Source organism: Coregonus lavaretus (assembly GCF_964263955.1).
Source record: "Coregonus lavaretus genome assembly, chromosome: 4".
NCBI lineage: Eukaryota > Metazoa > Chordata > Actinopteri > Salmoniformes > Salmonidae > Coregonus > Coregonus lavaretus.
Window position 1 is genome coordinate 14,952,245 of NC_139991.1, and position 20,785 is coordinate 14,973,029.

At 42.5% G+C, this 20,785-nt stretch overlaps 2 protein-coding genes across 4 annotated transcripts; one reads left to right on the forward strand and one right to left on the reverse strand.

Moving 5' to 3' along the window:
• Positions 1 to 202: 202 nt before the first annotated feature.
• On the forward strand, positions 203 to 17,517 carry LOC311127274 (vacuolar protein sorting-associated protein 35-like). Of its 3 annotated transcripts, none has more exons than XM_084159081.1 (17): positions 203 to 299; positions 1,522 to 1,605; positions 1,836 to 1,932; positions 2,082 to 2,205; positions 2,424 to 2,606; positions 3,083 to 3,302; positions 5,487 to 5,570; positions 5,767 to 5,876; positions 5,994 to 6,090; positions 6,332 to 6,480; positions 9,351 to 9,558; positions 13,333 to 13,488; positions 13,595 to 13,717; positions 14,658 to 14,837; positions 15,034 to 15,273; positions 15,654 to 15,797; positions 16,355 to 17,517. In XM_084159081.1, exons 1-17 carry the CDS (start codon positions 297 to 299, stop codon positions 16,532 to 16,534), a joined length of 2,382 nt encoding a protein of 793 aa, XP_084015207.1. In that variant the 5' UTR covers positions 203 to 296; the 3' UTR covers positions 16,535 to 17,517. The 3 variants fall into 3 exon arrangements, with proteins under 3 accessions (XP_084015207.1, XP_084015206.1, XP_084015205.1); XM_084159080.1 differs by having other exon boundaries at positions 214 to 299; positions 1,519 to 1,605; positions 16,355 to 16,634; XM_084159079.1 differs by having other exon boundaries at positions 215 to 299; positions 1,507 to 1,605; positions 16,355 to 16,634.
• Positions 17,518 to 18,101: 584 nt separating this feature from the next.
• Positions 18,102 to 20,141, reverse strand: LOC311127763 (histamine H3 receptor-like; the record flags this gene model as incomplete). The annotated part of the gene is made up of 3 exons (XM_084159637.1): positions 18,102 to 19,252; positions 19,441 to 19,607; positions 19,814 to 20,141. 3 exons carry the CDS (start codon positions 20,139 to 20,141, stop codon positions 18,356 to 18,358), a joined length of 1,392 nt encoding a protein of 463 aa, XP_084015763.1. The 3' UTR covers positions 18,102 to 18,355.
• Between the last annotated feature and the right edge of the window lie 644 nt (positions 20,142 to 20,785).

Genomic DNA, 20,785 nt, shown 5'->3' on the forward strand with positions numbered 1-20,785 from the left:
ACAGGGAGGTCGTCACTAGTTATTACAGCCACAAAGTTATAAAACCCGCTCATTCCTACAATTTATCTTCTTAAAATCTTAAACCTAATCCTAACCTCAACCACAATGCTATGCCTAACCCTAACCTTAAATTAAGACCAAAAAGCAAATGTTTGTTTTCATGAATTTCTACGATTTTGACATTGTGGCTGTGGTAACTAGTGGAAACCGGGTAGCTGTGTGGAGTGGTAGCAGTCACATGACTGGGAAACGATTTCAGGGTTAGCTACCAGTTTGCTGATACAAACTTGATAATCATGGTAAGTGAAAATGATAAAATAGCTACACTTTATACTTCTGATTATTATCCATCCAATCCTTCTATGTGAGTGATTCAATTTTATGATTGTATGACTGAGACTGAGACTCGAAAATTGTGGGTGGTGCTAGCTAACTACGGCCTAGTTAAAAGCCAGATAGCTACCTGCTAGCTAGTAGCTGGCTAAGGCTACTGTGTAGGCCAGGGGTGTCAAACTCATTCCATGGAGGGCCTAGTGTCTGCAGGTTTTTGGTTTTTCCTTTCAATTAAGCCCTAGACAACCAGGTGTGGGGAGTTCCTTACTAATTAGTGACCTTAATTCATCAATCAAGGACAAGGGAGGAGTGAAAACCCGCAGCCACTAGGCCCTCCGTGGAATGAGTTTGACACATGTGGTGTAGGCTAACTGTCAACACATTTCATTTTGGAAGAATCGACCGATTCATTGATGTCTAGCATCTCTTATGGTCGATTATTTCCATCTCTTACTGTTAAGCCACTGATTTCACCAAGTCAAAGGAGCGCAGTTTGTTAGTTACAGTAGTATTTTCATGAAATGTCTAGACGTTAGCCAGTTAGCTAGCTAGCTAACGTAGCTAGCAAAGATCAGAGAGAATATCAATTCAACGTAGCATATGTAACTAGGTCGCTAGCAAAAATCGATTGGTTATCTGTGACAGAGAGGTCCAAATATACAAACCTGTCCATCACAACTAACGTTAGCTAGCTACTGTTAGTTCAATAGCTAGTTGATGGCTAAGGAAAGGTTAGCCATCAGCTGTCAGTCATTGATAATTCATTCTGTTAATGCCAGTGTAGCTAGAAATAAACATGGTTAGTGTGAACACAGTGCATACGAATCAGTAGCTAAACACTTGATAGTCTGGTGACTCAGTGCTAGCTTGCAGTCTGCACCTATTACAATCTTGATGAGGCATGTGACATTTTTTTCACAATTTCTAATCTTAGGCCATCCAGAACACTTACATTAGGATAACTATGAATGAGCTAACTCTATGTTTATGTTGGCTTGTACAGTACCACCAATCATTTCAATGTTTTCCTGTGGGCATAGCCAGTTTACTGAACATCTGAGTCAATGTCATGTCTCTGCTCCCTGTAACTGTAAACCAATGTAGCTATAATGGTGGAGTATGTCAGCGTAACATGCATGGCATTCCTCTGAGCTTCTGTGTGCTGTCTTTCAGCCTACCACACAGCAGTCACCCCAGGATGAGCAGGAAAAGCTACTTGATGAAGCCGTGCAAGCTGTCAAGGTCCAGTCATTTCAGATGAAGCGTTGCCTGGTAAGATCTGCTTATTTCCTCCTGTGCGGGTCCCTTTGACTTCCTTCTCTTTTCTGTTAACAATATTGCAAATATGTATTGTATTCTCTGACCCTCATCAGTGTATGAGAGAGACTATGTTACACTACAGCATATTTTGGAGCAGTGTATCAGAGATTAACCTAACTGTACTGTTTACTCATATTGACTTGTTACTTGACTTATTTGATTGCTGACACTTCCATCCGTAGGACAAGAACAAGCTGATGGATGCATTGAAACATGCATCTAACATGCTGGGGGAACTCAGGACCTCCATGTTATCTCCAAAGAGCTACTATGAACTCTGTATCTTTTACCTGCTGCAACCTATGGATCTCTGGTCTAGACATAAATAAATGCACTCTCCTCATTCTCCAGATCATTTGACTGTTCTAGGCAAGTCCATGTTTGGTGTTATTTACAGTTGTGCTATGAGTCCCTAATTCTGAGTGCAGACATGGCCATCTCTGACGAGCTCCACTACCTGGAGGTGTACCTGACAGATGAGTTTGCCAAGGGCAGGAAGGTGGCTGACCTCTATGAGCTGGTTCAATATGCAGGGAACATCATCCCCAGACTGTGAGTACTCAAGCACCCTAATGATTGTGTCAGATAGTGAATAAAGTGAAGTGTAAATGGAAAGCTGCATATGTTCTCTTGTACTAGCCTACTTGTACATGTGATCAATCATGTGACAACAATGCGCTCTTTAGGCAGTGCAAACCAGATGAGGGAGCTTGACCCTAGAGGAATAGGAAACAGGTCAAGTAATGAGCCCCCCCTTCCTCTCTCCCCAGTTACCTGCTGATCACTGTGGGGGTGGTGTATGTTCGCTCCTTCCCTCAGTCGCGTAAGGACATCCTGAAGGACCTGGTGGAGATGTGTCGTGGGGTGCAGCACCCGCTGAGAGGCCTGTTCCTCAGAAACTACCTGCTGCAGTGCACCCGCAACATCTTGCCTGACGACGGGGAGCAGCTAGAGTAAGAACAAGGGGAGAATCTTAATTGCATACTCCTTGCGTCCTCTCTCCTCACCTCCTTCACAAAACCCATTGGAGGAGAAGGTCAAAGGGGAGGGACATCTGGCTTTCTCACCCAATGGGTTTTGAGAAAGAGGTGAGGAGAGAGGACACGAGGAGTATGCAATTGAGATTCTCCCAATCTCTCCTCATGGGGCTCCCCTCCTGAGCTGCCCCTCACTCATTCTCATCGACTGATTCCCACTCTCCATCCAGGCCTCGCAGTGTGTTAATCAGACATTGTCATTATGTTGTGTCCGTCCTATTATTGAAAGAGATTTGAGCGCATTGTTTAGCAATCATCCCAGAAGGTGTTTCAATGTGACAGTTCAGTTATTGATTTAATGAAATGGCCTATATACTTCCTTTTGCTATATCGTACTCCACTTAACGAGGCAGAACTTCTGTAACTTTTGGTCCTCGTCTCTTTCTTTCCAGAGGGGAGGATGCGATGACGGGAGACATTAACGACTCCATTGACTTTGTGCTGCTGAACTTTGCTGAGATGAATAAGCTGTGGGTGCGCATGCAGCACCAGGGCCACAGCCGAGACAGGGAGAAGAGGGAGAAGGAGAGGCAGGAGCTGCGCATCCTGGTCGGGACCAACCTGGTTCGACTCAGCCAGCTGGAGGGGGTCAACGTGGAAAAGTATAAACAGGTTTGTGTTTACATGTCTGCATATATATATATATATATATATATATATATATATTATATATATATATATATATACTGCTCAAAAAAATAAAGGGAACACTTAAACAACACAATGTAACTCCAAGTCAATCACACTTCTCTGAAATCAAACTGTCCACTTAGGAAGCAACACTGATTGACAATAAATTTCACATGCTGTTGTGCAAATGGAATAGACAACAGGTGGAAATTATAGGCAATTAGCAAGACACCCCCAATAAAGGAATGGTTCTGCAGGTGGTGACCACAGACCACTTCTCAGTTCCTATGCTTCCTGGCTGATGTTTTGGTCACTTTTGAATGCTGGCGGTGCTTTCACTCTAGTGGTAGCATGAGACGGAGTCTACAACCCATATAAGTGGCTCAGGTAGTGCAGCTCATCCAGGATGGCACATCAATGCGAGCTGTGGCAAGAAGGTTTGCTGTGTCTGTCAGCGTAGTGTCCAGAGCATGGAGGCGCTACCAGGAGACAGGCCAGTACATCAGGAGACGTGGAGGAGGCCGTAGGAGGGCAACAACCCAGCAGCAGGACCGCTACCTCCGCCTTTGCAAGGAGGAGCAGGAGGAGCACTGCCAGAGCCCTGCAAAATGACCTCCAGCAGGCCACAAATGTGCATGTGTCTGCTCAAACGGTCAGAAACAGACTCCATGAGGGTGGTATGAGGGCCCGACGTCCACAGGTGGGGGTTGTGCTTACAGCCCAACACCGTGCAGGACGTTTGGCATTTGCCAGAGAACACCAAGATTGGCAAATTCGCCACTGGCGCCCTGTGCTCTTCACAGATGAAAGCATGTTCACACTGAGCACATGTGACAGTCTGGAGACGCTGTGGAGAACGTTCTGCTGCCTGCAACATCCTCCAGCATGACCGGTTTGGCGGTGGGTCAGTCATGATGTGGGGTGACATTTCTTTGGGGGGCCGCACAGCCCTCCATGTGCTCGCCAGAGGTAGCCTGACTGCCATTAGGTACCGAGATGAGATCCTCAGACCCCTTGTGAGACCATATGCTGGTGCGGTTGGCCCTGGGTTCCTCCTAATGCAAGACAATGCTAGACCTCATGTGGCTGGAGTGTGTCAGCAGTTCCTGCAAGAGGAAGGCATTGATGCTATGGACTGGCCCGCCCGTTCCCCAGACCTGAATCCAATTGAACACATCTGGGACATCATGTCTCGCTCCATCCACCAACGCCACGTTGCACCACAGACTGTCCAGGAGTTGGCGGATGCTTTAGTCCAGGTCTGGGAGGAGATCCCTCAGGAGACCATCCGCCACCTCATCAGGAGCATGCCCAGGCGTTGTAGGGTGGTCATACAGGCACGTGGAGGCCACACACACTACTGAGCCTCATTTTGACTTGTTTTAAGGACATTACATCAAAGTTGGATCAGCCTGTAGTGTGGTTTTCCATTTTAATTTTGAGGGTGACTCCAAATCCAGACCTCCATGAGTTGATCAATTTGATTTCCATTGATCATTTTTTTTGTGATTTTGTTGTCAGCACATTCAACTATGTAAAGAAAAAAGTATTTAAGATTATTTCATTCATTCAGATCTAGGATGTGTTATTTTAGTGTTCCCTTTATTTTTTTGAGCAGTGTATATATAGCTGTACATTTGCATGTACTAGAAGTACAGTGGAACGCTTGACATTAACTCTGAATGCTAATGTTCTGATTAATCTGAAACTGACGTGAAGACTGTAGTTAATATTAATCAGTATGTTTTTTTGCCACTCAGATATTGGCTTGCAAATGTATTCATGTACTTGAATTGAGAGCATCATGCCATGCAGAGGAGAATAGGAGCACAGCATGCATAAAGAGAATAAAGAGCACCTGTAGAATTACATAGGGTTTAGCCTTTGTTGTTTGTCTAGCTGAGGGCGTGGAGACTGGAGAAGATTATCCATGTCAAGCTCTGAGAGGGGTTCTTAACCCTGAGCACCTCTTTTGATGTTTTATTTCTCGTATTATATCTACTTTACCTTAGAAATTATGTTTGGCAAAGAAGGATTCAACATCGGATAAAATATTACATTGAATATGTAGTACAACGTGCAGAAAATAAACAAATACGTAAGTCCCTTATATCTAGAGTGGATGCCCATTGTGTTACATTGTATTTGGGTTATTTTTCTCCCCAGATTGTGCTGTCCGGTGTCCTAGAGCAGGTGGTAAACTGCAGAGATTCCCTGGCTCAAGAATATCTCATGGAGTGCATTATTCAGGTAACTACTGTTCTCATATCAACAGCAGCAACTATGTATGTCATGGTGGGTTTCTTTTTCCAGTTTGTCATTGCGTCAAGGTCTGTAGTAGGAAATGCAACCCATTAACTATTACTGATTCATCACATAGACTGGTCACATGGTAGAGGAGTCACCCTGCTGTCTCTGGCCTGGCTCTTCTCCTCTTCTATAACAGGTTTTCCCTGATGAGTTCCACCTTCAGACACTGAACCTATTCCTTCGTTCCTGTGCCGACCTGCATCAGCACGTCAATGTCAAAAACATCATCATCGCTCTCATTGATAGGTGATGTAATCTCGGCTACATATGATTTCAGTTCAATCAGTACACTACATACAGGATTGCAATTTTCCTTGGTATTGTATTGAAGCCCACTGACGTGATTTGTCTTCTCTGTTTTAGACTGGCTTTGTTTGCTCACCGAGAAGATGGACCTGGAATCCCTGCTGAAATCAAACTGTTTGATATTTTCTCCCAACAAGTAGCCACAGTTATACAGGTAAATGATGGAGAAAGGATTTACTCTTTTTTTTCTCCTCTCTTGGTAATCCATGTTCCCATTGATTTGCTCGTTAGAAATTCCCCTGCAGATATTGTTTTGCTGTATTGATATCTCTCGCTCAAAAGACAAAATCAGGCACAAAATCTAGATCTGGTTTTCCTCTCAGTTTAAGTAATTCAACTGAAGTAGGCTACATTATATGTTATTACATATTTTGTATTTAATGTTTTCCACCCAGTCCCGCCAGGACATGCCTTCGGAGGATGTGGTCTCACTACAGGTGTCCCTCATCAACCTGGCCATGAAGTGCTACCCTGACCGGGTGGACTATGTGGACAAGGTGTTGGAGAGCACAGTGGAGATCTTCAACAAGCTCAACCTGGAGCAGTAAGAGCACTGCCATGTCCCCATCTCAATGTTACATAGTTGATCATCTGGATAGTTCTGGTCCTCCTTTGTTTGGTAGAGGAATTCAATGTGGCATCAGACCAAAGATATACATGAATGGAAATTAAAATCAAATGATATTAGCTGGGGTTACGTTAATGCCGAATTCTGTGTTTTTCACGCAGAAAAAAAGATAAAACGCATAAGAAATATCTTGCTGCGTTTTGTAAACGCAGATCTAAAATGCTTCTTATTTTAATTTCTGCTGGTCATCAGACACATTTTTTACTTTAGTTGCACTTCTCCACTCTGATGAGAATTAATGAACGTGCATTCTAGCAGCAGACAGCACTCTAACTGATGTGTTGCTACCTCTCTCGGTGTAGCCTACTTTTCTATGGTAAAATGCAAGACTAACTTCAAGCAAAACATTAGGAAATGTAGCTGACTACATTATTTCTATGATAAACATTAGAAATACAGTGGGGGAAAAAAGTATTTAGTCAGCCACCAATTGTGCAAGTTCTCCCACTTAAAAAGATGAGAGAGGCCTGTAATTTTCATCATAGGTACACGTCAACTATGACAGACAAATTGAGAAAAGAAAATCACATTGTAGGATTTTTTATGAATTTATTTGCAAATTATGGTGGGAAATAAGTATTTGGTCACCTACAAACAAGATTTCTGGCTCTCACAGACCTGTAACTTCTTCTTTAAGAGGCTCCTCTGTCCTCCACTCGTTACCTGTATTAATGGCACCTGTTTGAACTTGTTATCAGTATAAAAGACACCTGTCCACAACCTCAAACAGTCACACTCCAAACTCCACTATGGCCAAGACCAAAGAGCTGTCAAAGGACACCAGAAACAAAATTGTAGACCTGCACCAGGCTGGGAAGACTGAATCTGCAATAGGTAAGCAGCTTGGTTTGAAGAAATCAACTGTGGGAGCAATTATTAGGAAATGGAAGACATACAAGACCACTGATAATCTCCCTCGATCTGGGGCTCCACGCAAGATCTCACCCCGTGGGGTCAAAATGATCACAAGAACGGTGAGCAAAAATCCCAGAACCACACGGGGGGACCTAGTGAATGACCTGCAGAGAGCTGGGACCAAAGTAACAAAGCCTACCATCAGTAACACACTACGCCGCCAGGGACTCAAATCCTGCAGTGCGAGACGTGTCCCCCTGCTTAAGCCAGTACATGTCCAGGCCCGTCTGAAGTTTGCTAGAGTGCATTTGGATGATCCAGAAGAGGATTGGGAGAATGTCATATGGTCAGATGAAACCAAAATATAACTTTTTGGTAAAAACTCAACTCGTCGTGTTTGGAGGACAAAGAATGCTGAGTTGCATCCAAAGAACACCATACCTACTGTGAAGCATGGGGGTGGAAACATCATGCTTTGGGGCTGTTTTTCTGCAAAGGGACCAGGACGACTGATCCGTGTAAAGGAAAGAATGAATGGGGCCATGTATCGTGAGATTTTGAGTGAAAACCTCCTTCCATCAGCAAGGGCATTGAAGATGAAACGTGGCTGGGTCTTTCAGCATGACAATGATCCCAAACACACCGCCCGGGCAACGAAGGAGTGGCTTCGTAAGAAGCATTTCAAGGTCCTGGAGTGGCCTAGCCAGTCTCTAGATCTCAACCCCATAGAAAATCTTTGGAGGGAGTTGAAAGTCCGTGTTGCCCAGTGACAGCCCCAAAACATCACTGCTCTAGAGGAGATCTGCATGGAGCAATGGGCCAAAATACCAGCAACAGTGTGTGAAAACCTTGTGAAGACTTACAGAAAACATTTGACCTGTGTCATTGCCAACAAAGGGTATATAACAAAGTATTGAGAAACTTTTGTTATTGACCAAATACTTATTTTCCACCATCATTTGCAAATAAATTCATTAAAAATCCTACAATGTGATTTTCTGGATTTTTTTCTTCTCATTTTGTCTGTCATAGTTGACGTGTACCTATGATGAAAATTACAGGCCTCTCTCATCTTTTTAAGTGGGAGAACTTGCACAATTGGTGGCTGACTAAATACTTTTTTCCCCCACTGTATAATGGCCATGCATCGTTTTTGCAAAACATACCTTGCTTTTTCATGCCAAATAGTGTTCCACTTCTGTTGTCATCTGATGAAAATGAAGCTATTTTCTGCCGAATGTGTTGCACTAATGTAGTTTCTTTTGAAGGAAAACTATAGTTGCACACCCCTGATCACTATTGAAGCAAAAAATCACTGTTGACTTACAATATAAATCACAGGTGAAATGGTGTAAATTGCATGTTTTTTGATGGTCTGCGTTTAGAAAATGCAGATTTCTGAACTCTATGAGTTGATTAGTTTATCATAGCCTATGCCTATGAGACCCAGCCTGCTGTGAAGTACTAAAGCTTTCAAATGTCTACCTATTCTGTAGTATCTTGCATTAAAAGCTTGCTGAACAAACAACCCCTAGACGGTAGAAAAACCTAATTCTTCAGCAAAGTGCTAGAGTAGGCTACAGCGCTTTGTTCAGCCATACTTGAGACGGAATAGTTCACAAATCTGAAAAGAAAGCCGGTTGCAGAGTACATTTTCTCATCAAAGCACTAACGAATAGAAATAATAAATTAATAGTGAAAAGTTTATTATCCCAATCTATGATCTCAAATCTCTGTAAGAAGTTTTAGGTAATGGCTTAATGAATTTCCCTTTTTGCTTTAGACCAAAAATAGATACAAATGCATTTGTTTTGCAGCCATCATGTGATGTTTGGAAGTTAATATATTTTCATAGATAGCTGTCAAAGGTAACTGCTGTAGCTACTGCAGTATTTTCATTCTCAACTCTATTGTCTCCCCCCTTTTCAAAGCATTGCAACCAGTAGCGCGGTCTCGAAAGAGTTGACTAGGCTGCTGAAGATCCCAGTGGACACCTACAACAACATTCTGACTGTTCTGCAGCTTAAGCACTTCCCTCCACTCTTCGAGTACTTTGATTATGAGTCCCGCAAAAGCATGAGCTGTTACGTTCTGAGCAACACTCTGGACTACAACACCACCATTATATCCCAGGAGCAGGTCAGTACACACACCAACATACACACACACATACACACACACACACACTGATATGTGCTACTTACTTATATTTTTGCACGTTACACGTTGAGCTGTGTTCTTTTTCATAAGTGTTTTCTTGTTGTTTGGCTCTTTTTTACCTTACTTTATCTGTTTAGGTAGGCATCAACAAAAGGCTCTTTGTATTGTATCCTTCCAAGCAGTCTGCCTACTTATTTTCATCAACTCTCTTCAAGATATTGGCTGTTCAAGTCATAATAACCTTTTCTATTTGGAAAAGGTCAATGTGAACCATGATTCAGAGCTCTTAGTGGGACTCCAGGAGAACATTGATTTCCCAGTAATGCACCAGGAGAACATAGATTTTCCAGTAATGCCATAAGAGGCCTTTTTAAAAGCCTTTCTCTCAAACGTACCTTTTTGACCATTATATAACTTCAACTCTATTATAATACACTTGCAGTCTGTTTATTTTTGTTGCTGCTATTGCCCTCTCGAGTCTGCTCAAGAAGGCTTATTGATGTAGCCTCCTGTAGCTCAGTTGGTAGAGCATGGTGCTTGCAGGGTTGTGGGTTCGATTCCCACGGGGGGCCAGTATGAAAAATGTATGCACTCACTAACTGTAAGTCGCTCTGGATAAGAGCATTTGCTAAATGACTAAAATGTAAAAATACAGTGCCTTCAGAAAGTATTTACACCCCTTGACTTTTTACACATTTTGTTATGTTACAAAGTGGGATTTTTTTGTTTATTTAATTGCATTTTTTTCATGTCAAAGTGGAAAATTCTATGATTTTGAAATTGTTTAAAAAAATATATATATAAATATATACACTACCATTCAAAAGTTTGGGGTCACTTAGATATTTCCTTGTTTTCCATGAAAACATACATGAAATGAGTTTGAATAGGAAATATAACAAAATGCATAGGAAATGTAGTCATTGACAAGGTTAGAAATAATGATTTTTAATAGAAATAATAATTGTGTCCTTCAAACTTTGCTTTCGTCAAAGAATCCTCAATTTGCAGCAATTACAGCTTTGCAGACCTTTGGCATTCTAGTTGTCAATTTGTTGAGGTAATCTGAAGAGATTTCACCCAATGCTTCCTGAAGCACCTCCCACAAGTTGGATTGGCTTGATGGGCACTTCTTACGTACCATACGGTCAAGCTGCTCCCACAACAGCTCAATAGGGTTGAGATCCAGTGACTATGCTGGCCACTCCATTATAGACAGAATACCAGCTGACTGCTTCTTCCCTAAATAGTTCTTGCATAGTTTGGAGCTGTGCTTTGGGTCATTGTCCTGTTGTAGGAGGAAATTGGCTCCAATCAAGCGCCGTCCACAGGGTATGGCATGGCGTTGCAAAATGGAGTGATAGCCTTCCTTCTTCAAGATCCCTTTTACCCTGTACAAATCTCCCACTTTACCACCACCAAAGCACCCCCAGACCATCACATTGCCTCCACCATGCTTGACAGATGGCATCAAGCACTCCTCCAGCATCTTTTCATTTGGTCTGCGTCTCACAAATGTTCTTCTTTGTGATCTGAACACCTCAAACTTCGATTTGTCTGTCCATGACACTTTTTTCCAATCTTCCTCTGTCCAGTGTCTGTGTTCTTTTGACCATCTTAATCTTTTCTTTTTATTGGCCAGTCTTTGATATGGCTTTTTCTTTGCAACTCTGCCTAGAAGGTCAGCATCCCGGAGTCGCCTCTTCACTGTTGACGTTGAGACTGGTGTTTTGCGGGTACTATTTAATTAAGCTGCCAGTTGAGGACCTGTGAGGCGTCTGTTTCTCAAACTAGACACACTAATGTAGTTGTCCTCTTGCTCAGTTGTGCACCGGGGCCTCCCACTCCTCTTTTTATTCTGGTTACAACCAGTTTGCGCTGTTCTGTGAAGGGAGTAGTACACAGCGTTGTACGAGATCTTCCGTTTTTTGGCAATTTCTCGCATGGAATAGCCTTCATTTCTCAGAACAAGAATAGACTGATGAGTTTCAGAAGAAAGTTCTTTGTTTCTGGTCATTTTGAGCCTGTAATCGAACCCACAATTGCTGATGCTCCAGATACTCAACTAGTCTCAAGAAAGCCAGTTTTATTGCTTCTTTAATCAGCACAACAGTTTTCAGCTGTGCCAACATAATTGCAAAAGGGTTTTCTAATGATCAATTAGCCTTTTAAAATGATAAACACGGATTAACAAACACAACTTGCCATTGGAACACAAGACTGATGGTTGCTGATAATGGGCCTCTGTATGCCTATGTAGATATTCCATTAAAAATCTGCCGTTTCCAGCTACAATAGCCATTTACAACATTAACAATGTCTACACTGTATTTCTGATCAATTTGATGTTAATTTAATGGACAAAAAAATTGCTTTTCTTTCGAAAACAAGGACATTTCTAAGTGACCCCAAACTTTTGAACGGTAGTGTATATATCTTGATTAGATAAGTATTCAACCCCATGAGTCAATACATGTTAGAATCACCTTTGGCAGCGATTTACAGCTGTGAGTGTTTTTGGGTAAGTCTCTAAGAGCTTTGCATACCTGGATTGAACAATATTTGCCCATTTATTCTTTTTTAAATTCTTCAGGTTCTGTCAAGTTGGTTGTTGATCATTTGCTAGACAGCCATTTTCAAGTCTTGCCATAGAGTTTCAAGACAATTTGGCAAAACTGTAACTAGGCCACTCTGGAACATTCAATGTCTTCTTGGTAAGCAACTCCAGTGTACGCTACTGGACAAAAGTTTTAGAACACCTACTCTTTCAAGGGTTTTTCTTTATTTGTACTATTTTCTACATTGTAGAATAATAGTGAAGACATCAAAACTATGAAATAACACATATGGAATTATGTAGTAACAAAATTTTTTTTAAACAATTCAAAATATATTTTATATTTGAGATTCTTCAAATAGCCACCCTTTGCCTTGATGACAGCTTTTTATCCTAAATAACTCCCTAGTCCTTCCTGATGACAAGCATGCCCATAACATGATGCAGCCACCACCATGCTTGAAAATATGAAGAGTGGTACTCAGTGATGTCTTGTGTTGGATTTGCCCCAAACATAACTCTTTGTATTCAGGACAAAAAGTTAATTTCTTTGCCACATTTTAAGCAGTATTTCTTTAGTGCCTTATTGCAAACAGGATGCATGTTTTGGAATATTTTTGTATTCTGTACAGGCTTCCTTCTTTTCACTCTGTCATTTAGGTTAGTATTTTAGAGAAACTACAATGTTGTTGATCCATCCTCAGCTTTCTCCTATCACAGCCATTAAACTGTTTTAAAATTAGCCTCATGGTGAAATCCCTGAGCGTTTTCCTTCCTTTCCGGCAACTGCGTTAAGGAGGACGCCTGTATCTTTGTAGTGACTGGGTGTATTGATACACTATCCAAAGTGTAATTGATAACTTCACTATGCTCAAAGGGATATTCAGTGTCTGCTTTTTTTTTAAACTTTCATTCCATGCAACTTGTTAAGCACATTTTTACTCCTGTACTAATTTAGGCTTGACACAACAAAGGAATTGAATACTTATTGACTCAAGACATTTAAGATTTAAAGCAAAAGTCCACTTTTACATTATGGGGTATTGTGTGTGTAGGCCAGTGACACAATCTCAATTTGATCACATTTTATTTCAGGCTTTAACAACAATATGTGGAAAAAGTCAAGGGGTGTGAGTACTTTCTGAAAGCACTGTAAATATCTCACTGCTGAAGCAACGCTTTCTCTCTCCCTCAAGGTGGATGCCATCCTGACCCTGGTGTCGACACTTATCCAGGACCAGCCAGACCAGCCCGCTGAAGACCCAGACCCAGAGGACTTTGCTGAGGAGCAGAGCCTTGTGGGTCGCTTCATCCATCTGCTGCTTTCCGACGACCCTGACCAACAGTATCTGGTAAGCTTTGCTTCCCGTACAGTTGAATTCCGTCACAGTATCCATGTGTTTTCAGGAGATGTGTTTTATGGCATATGTTAATGGAGGTCTCCGTCATGTTCTTCAGATCCTGAATACAGCCAGGAAGCACTTTGGTGCTGGGGGGAACCAGAGGATTCGCTACACTCTTCCACCGCTTGTGTTTGCTGCCTATCAGCTGGCTTTCCGCTACAAAGAGAACGCTTCATCAGTACGTCACGTAACCCTTCTCCTAACTATACTGAACAAATATATAAACGCAACATGTAAAGTGTTGGTCCCATGTTTCATTAGCTGAAATATAAGATCCCAGAAATGTTCCATACACACAAAAAGCTTATTTATCTCAAATGTTGTGCACTAATTTGTTTACATGCCTGTTAGTGAGCATTTCTCCTTTGCCAAGATAATCCATCCACCTGACAGGTATGAGATATAAAGAAGCTGATTAAACAGCATGATCACTACACAGGTGCACCTTGTGCTGGGGACAATAAAATGCCACTCTAAAATGTGCAGTTTTGTCACACAACACAATGCCACAGATGTTTCAAGTTTTGAAGGCGCGTGCAATTGGCATGCTGACTGCAGGAATGTCCAACAGAGCTGTTGCCAGAGAATTGAATGTTCAGTTCTCTACCATAAGCCGCCTCCAACGTCGTTTTAGAGAATTTGGCAGTACATCCAACCGGCCTCACAAGCGCAGACCACGTGTAACCACGCCAGCCCAGGACCACCACATCCGGCTTCTTCACCTGCGGGATCGTCTGAAGAGGGGGTGCTGAGAAGTATTTCTGTCTAAGAAAGCCTTTTTGTGGGGAAAAACTCATTCTGATTGGCTGGGCCTGGCTCCCCAGTGGGTGGACCTGGCTCCCAAGTGGGTGGGCCTACGCCCTCCCAGGCCCACCAATGGCTGGGCACCCTGCCCAGTCATGTGAAATCCATAGATTAGGGGCTAATTAATTTGTTTCAATTGACAGATTTCCTTCTATGAAGTGTAACTCAGTAAAATCTTTGAAATTGTTGCATGTTGCGTTTATATTTTTGTTCATTATACATATAGTTTTGTTACAAAGTTAGGAAGAGGATGATTTATGATAAACAGGAAGGTGGATTTTAACTGTTTATTCTTTGTTGAACACGTCCCACAGGATGATAAATGGGAGAAGAAGTGCCAGAAGATCTTCTCGTTTGCCCACCAAACCATCAGTGCTCTGATCAAGGCTGAGCTGGCTGAGCTGCCCCTCAGACTCTTCCTACAGGGGGCGCTGGCCGCAGGAGAGATTGGCTTCGAGAACCACGAGACTGTGGCCTACGAGTTCATGTCACAGGTACAGGGAACAAAATGGGTTGAGAATGTGACATATTGGAAAGAGGGAGGGAGAGGGGTCACTGCCCCTCTTCGCCTTAGGTTTACTTGTGCCCTGTGTTGGCAGCATTGATCCACTGATTTCACAGTCAGGAATTGTTCTATATCTGTTTTCTCTGAGAATCATAACATACAACTGTCGTCCCCCCCCCCCCCAGGCCTTCTCCCTGTATGAGGATGAGATCAGCGACTCCAAGGCTCAGCTAGCAGCCATCACGCTGATCATCGGCACATTTGAGAGAACAAAATGCTTCAGCGAGGAGAACCACGAGCCTCTGAGGACACAGTGTGCACTCGCCGCCTCCAAACTGCTCAAGAAGCCAGACCAGTGTCGGGCCGTCAGCATCTGTGCACACCTCTTCTGGTCCGGACGCAACACTGAAAAGAATGGAGAGGAGGTGGGGGTTGTGATCACAAAGAGGATAAATATATAATTATTGTGTAAAATACAGTGCAGTACTAAAGAGGATGGTGTCACCATAGCAACAGGACATGCAGTCTTGAGACTGATTGCCTTGCTTTGTCTTCTGTTCTGAAAGAAATCCCCATATGACAAGCAGGGTTGTAATTCTAAGGTTCCTTGTGTATAATGATATACATAATCAGAGTATTGAAGCGTGGGAAATGCAGTGAGGTTCTCTTTGTTCTATGATTGGCTGCTGCTTAAGTGATAACGAACACATAACACTTATATTCTGAGTTTCAACTTCCTCTTTCTTCATTACAGGTGAATGCGTGGTAGAAGAGTTTTACACCTCAACTGTGTCTCTGTCCTCAGATTCGTGACGGGAAAAGGGTGATGGAGTGCTTAAAGAAGGCCCTGAAAATTGCCAACCAGTGCATGGACCCGTCATTGCAAGTGCAGCTCTTCATTGAGATCCTGAACAGATACGTCTGTTTCTACGAAAGAGAGAATGATGCGGTATGTGCATATTTCTTCCCTCTTGTCCTCCTCGTCTGTACTACCACTCATTCCTGACACGCCTTTTCAGAACCAGGCCTGCATAATGAAATCCTGACATATTTTCAATGCACTTCAAGTGCAGACGGTCACATTGAGCTGCCTGGAGAGAAGCCATCCAATCTCCCCTGTTCTCTGAGTTTATTGGAACCGTGTTGGGACTTGCTAGGACACCAAGGGGACGCCCACTCTTGGGTGGTTATTTACCAGCGCAGCAAGGAGGGAAGGACAGGAGACAGGCTACAGCTCACCCACCCACTCTCCCCAGACATACACCCCATATGCCGCTTAACAGCTAGACAGGGTACTAGGCCTCCAGGGACTGAGAACGGGCTCCATAGTCAGGACAATTTGAGACACTGACATCATTTCTTCCCCTAAATCATTATAGAACTTTTGTCTTATAACTTAGTATATTTCTGCATATCTAGGTAATACATTGTTCTTTTTTTTCTCACCTATTTCAACCCATTTTGAAATTATTATTTAAAATCATTAAATGTCTTGATCCCCTGTAGGTGACGGTCCAGGTTCTGAACCAGCTGATCCAGAAGATCAGAGAGGACCTGCCAAACCTGGAGGCCAGCGAGGAGACGGAGCAGATCAACAAACACTTCCACAACACACTGGAGCACCTGCGTCTGCAGAGAGAGTCGCCGGAGGCCGAGGGGCCTGCTTATGAGGGCCTGGTGCTGTAGGGCTCGCTACACTTATAAATATATATATATATATATTTACACACACAGACACATGTACACTCACACCAGGGTATTCCATCCAGTGGGAAAAATATGCCAACCCCACCAACAACACCTGCCTTCCATCTCGCTCTTTCTTTCTATCCTTTTCTTCTCTCACTCTTTCCTTCTATCATCCCCCTTTATTTCATGTTACCTTTTTTAGCATAAGGTGTTGCATTTAAAGGTGTTGCTTTTGAGAATACATGGTGTACAGGCTGCACTTTGCCTTGCACTTCCTGCGTGTTGTCAGTCCTTCATATTTGACCATTCCTGTTGTCCATCGTCATCCTCAGAAGGCGAAGATCTAGCCATTTAAAAGCTTAAAGTTTAAACTTTGACCCCTACTCATATCTGTCTGTGCGTCCTCATGATTTAATGGTCATGCAGAATAATTAAATAATGCCTGCTTTTAGAGTTGTATGTCGCGTCATTACTAGGTCGTACTGGGGAGAGTTATCCCATTGACCTTACGCTGTGACCCAACAACCCCTTCTCCACGGACTAACACCTGGGCAGTCGGCTGTAGATTTTTCTTTGCCCTCCTCTCTCTCTCTCTCCTCAACGGCTTCACTCATTTAGCTTGAGCTTTTTTTATTTCTGGTTGCAGCCTTACTTCTGTGGCTGACAGCCATTTGTAGAGAGTTAAGCGGCGTGTGTTGGTGCATGCTTTTACATAGACCTGCTCTGGATATCGCGATGAGTGGTAGGAGGAACTGATGTGTATGATACCCCTTTGTCACTGGAGCTACTACAGTGGCAACTAACCTTAATTTCTTAGATGTCCACATTGATTAAAAGATCTCTGTTGGGGGTGGGTTCTATTAATCTTGTCTTCTGGATTTTGAACCCTGTGTATTGTATGTTTAACCTACTTGTAAATCAGCAAAAACAGAATAAATATCATGTCATTTGCACAAATAAACAAATTGATATTAACCCTACATGTCTATAACTTTATTAGTGTCCATCTTCTGTTATGCTGCAGATTACTAGCCTCTGGTTTTGAATAAATATTGAGTCATTATTATTACTGAATTGATGCACTGAAGTGCAAATAAGGGGAGATTCACATTAGTGAATGGATTGACACTTGTTTACATAATGTCTCACTGGGTGCCATTATGAAAGACAGACAAGGTAATTAGCAAGTTTATCTTTTTAGAAACACTATTTCTGTGTTTTCTACCATTCAGTATGATATGGATGGTCAAGGTTGTGTTGTGAGTTGTGGCTCATGCTTAACAGATGAGGTCCAATTAGCTATCTACTGACTACGGCCGTTATCGAGTTTTATTTAATCCGTTGCTAGGTGACTGTTCAATGGAGACAGTCTCTCGTTGATGGCCAAAGGAATAACAATCACGGTTGAAAACACGTTTTTCTTTGTCATTTAGCTAAATGTTGGTGCCTATATAAAGGCAAACATACTGTATGTGTTACATAAGGTTGTGTGTTTGCGAAAAGGTTTTGAACACTGGTGCCTGATGTCTAAGTTAGATGCCAGGGTATGGAACATAGTGGAGGCGAGCTGTTGCATGTATTTATTGTTCAACTTAAAACAGACATTACATTTGTTGTAAGATAACTAATACACTTTGTAAGATCTGCAAACACGCAAAGGCTACACATAAATACAAAACAATATTCATGGAGACCATCTGTACCCAGTTAAGTGCTCTGCAACACTCATACCAGCTTTCCACCTACACTGACATGAGACAACTGATTATGTAAAACTGTCAGAACAAGGCCATCATTGTCAGTGCAAGTTGGTCATGCTTAATACATTTGTTCCATATACTGTGGCTGAATTTTAATCTTGGTGGTACAAAGCAGTTTTCTGAAAGCCTTTCTGAAGCTGGTATGACACAGCGGGTAAAGGACAGGGTTGATGGAGGAGTTGACCCACAGTAGCCAGAAGGAGATTTCATACAGGTAGTGCTGGACACATTGGGCATGGCACACTGCACGGATGATCATTAACAGTGTGTAGGGAGCCCAGCACAGGCCAAATACACACACAATCACTGCAAGTGACTTGGCAACCTTCTTGTCCTTTGAGAGACGAAAACGACTTGCAGCTACTTCAGATCGGCTGCGCTGTTTACTGAACGAGTGCTCCGCAGACTGGAACCGCGTCCTCCTGGAATGCTGGACCATATCGCCCACTTGCAGTGGAGGAAGGTCCAGAATAGTGCTGTCCTTACTTCTCTCATGGTTGCTGTTCCCAGTTACTGCTGACACTTTAGCAGTAGATAGAATACCTCCTATCCTGGCAGCATTGTCTGGGATCCTTGGAGCTTCACCTTCCACTGGTCTGACGAAGAATACATGCTGAACTCCAGCTTTGAGGGCCTCCATCTCACAGTCCCCAGGCCCCTCGACAGGCTGCTCATCCCTCACCTGGTTCCGCCTCCTGATGTTGATGTAGATGCTGATGTTGAAGTACATGACAGTAACAAATGGGGTGAAAAACTCAACAGTGGATGCTGTCATCAAGAAATACCAGTTGAAGTAAAACTCAGCGTGGCACTCTTTGTCGGGCACCACGCTACTACCAGTGATGTACTCCCAGATGATGATCGCTGGCCCATAGAGTAGGAAAGCAGCCAGCCACACACTCATCATCTTCAGAACAGCCTCCCGCGTCACACCTTTCTGACACCTGTAGCTCACCTAATACAGAAATAAAGAAATGGTGGCATTATTGAAATAGGGTGCACAAAGTTCTTGGTGCACTAAAGAAAATCTTTCATCTATAATTTTTTATATTGCTTTACATTTCATTACTTCCATATCACTAGCAGTCAGTTGAAAATGAAACCTGCGCAGGAAAGGATAACCGTGCATAAATGCTTTCTCACCGCTCGTGTGACAGATATAAATCTGTCGAAGCTGATCAGGACGATGTTGAACACTGATGCAGTACATAAAGTATAGTCCACCACCAGCCATATCTTGCACAGACCTCGTCCGAGTCTCCATTCGCCGGTAATGACATAAGGGATATACACCGGAATGCAAAAGCCTCCTACAGGTGGGATGGAACACACATTTTACGCACGAATATTAAGCACGCATATGAAACGCGTTTTCACTTATTTTGGCAATATAGAACAGTACAGAGAGAAAATATGTATGAGTAGCAGTAGCTTATGAATCATGCGCAACAGTATGTATACCTTTAAAACAATGGCACACAATGCATTTGCTCACACAATACATTTACGCACTCACCAACGAGTAAGTCGGCTATGGCCAAATTCAAAAAGAAAAAGTTCCCTTGAGTTTGCAAACTTTTCTCGACTACAAAGGCTAATATTACAAGCGCGTTGCCTAGCACAGTGGCGAAGACAAGAAGCGTCATGAGCACCGCCAAGAACACGGAGGTAGACGGAGAGAATTGTCCATAATGCGAACGCGGGTTACCAGGCATCTCCATATCGCCAAGCGCTGTGGCGTTTCCCTGGGTAACCACAGACCAGTTGAGCATCTCATTCGATTTCCAATGCGAAGTGACGGCCATGGAAGATCCAGCACCCAGCAATAAAGATTCTGGTTGCATGGTTCCTCAATTTGTTTTATATTAGCTTAAACAGCCAATAACATGTTAAATTGTTAAAGCTGACATTGCCATGGTGTGAAGACGGAAAACGAGGAGGAAGATGTCGTTTTTATAGGCTGCAGCCTACATAAAACGAGAGCTGCGTTTTTATTGGTTGTTTTTCAGTGCATGTGAGAACGGAAAAACAGGACATATGATGCCTATCTACTCGGTCTGTTTGAGCAGACAGTTTATAAAGATAGTGAAATAAAGATTATAATTGTGAATTCCTTAGAATACACAACATTTGAAAGCATATGGGTGTTCTGTATTTCTTTCTAAACACAATTTTTGCTGTGAGAAAATATTAATTTCCAAGGCAAAAGTAAATGAAAATGTAATATCTGAAAACTATTCCTGGAAATTATTTTCATCTACTTTCATATTAATATTGTGGCTGAGCACCTGGCTTTGCAAAGTTGTGTCAAATACTAATTCTATACTAAACAAAAATATAAATGCAACATGCAACAATTTCAAATATTTTACTGTTATAGTTCATAAGGAAATCAATCAAAGTCAATAAATTCACTAGGCCCTAATCTATGGATTTCACATGACTGGGAATAGAGATATGCATCTGTTGGTCACAGATACCTTTAAAA

Bases quoted from the DNA above. Each gene is read 5' to 3' on its own strand.
- LOC311127274 (XM_084159079.1), top strand. The intron at 1,606-1,835 runs GTAAGATCTGCT...TTCCATCCGTAG, and splicing joins TTCAGATGAAGCGTTGCCTG to GACAAGAACAAGCTGATGGA. The intron at 9,559-13,332 runs GTCAGTACACAC...CTCTCCCTCAAG, and splicing joins CCATTATATCCCAGGAGCAG to GTGGATGCCATCCTGACCCT.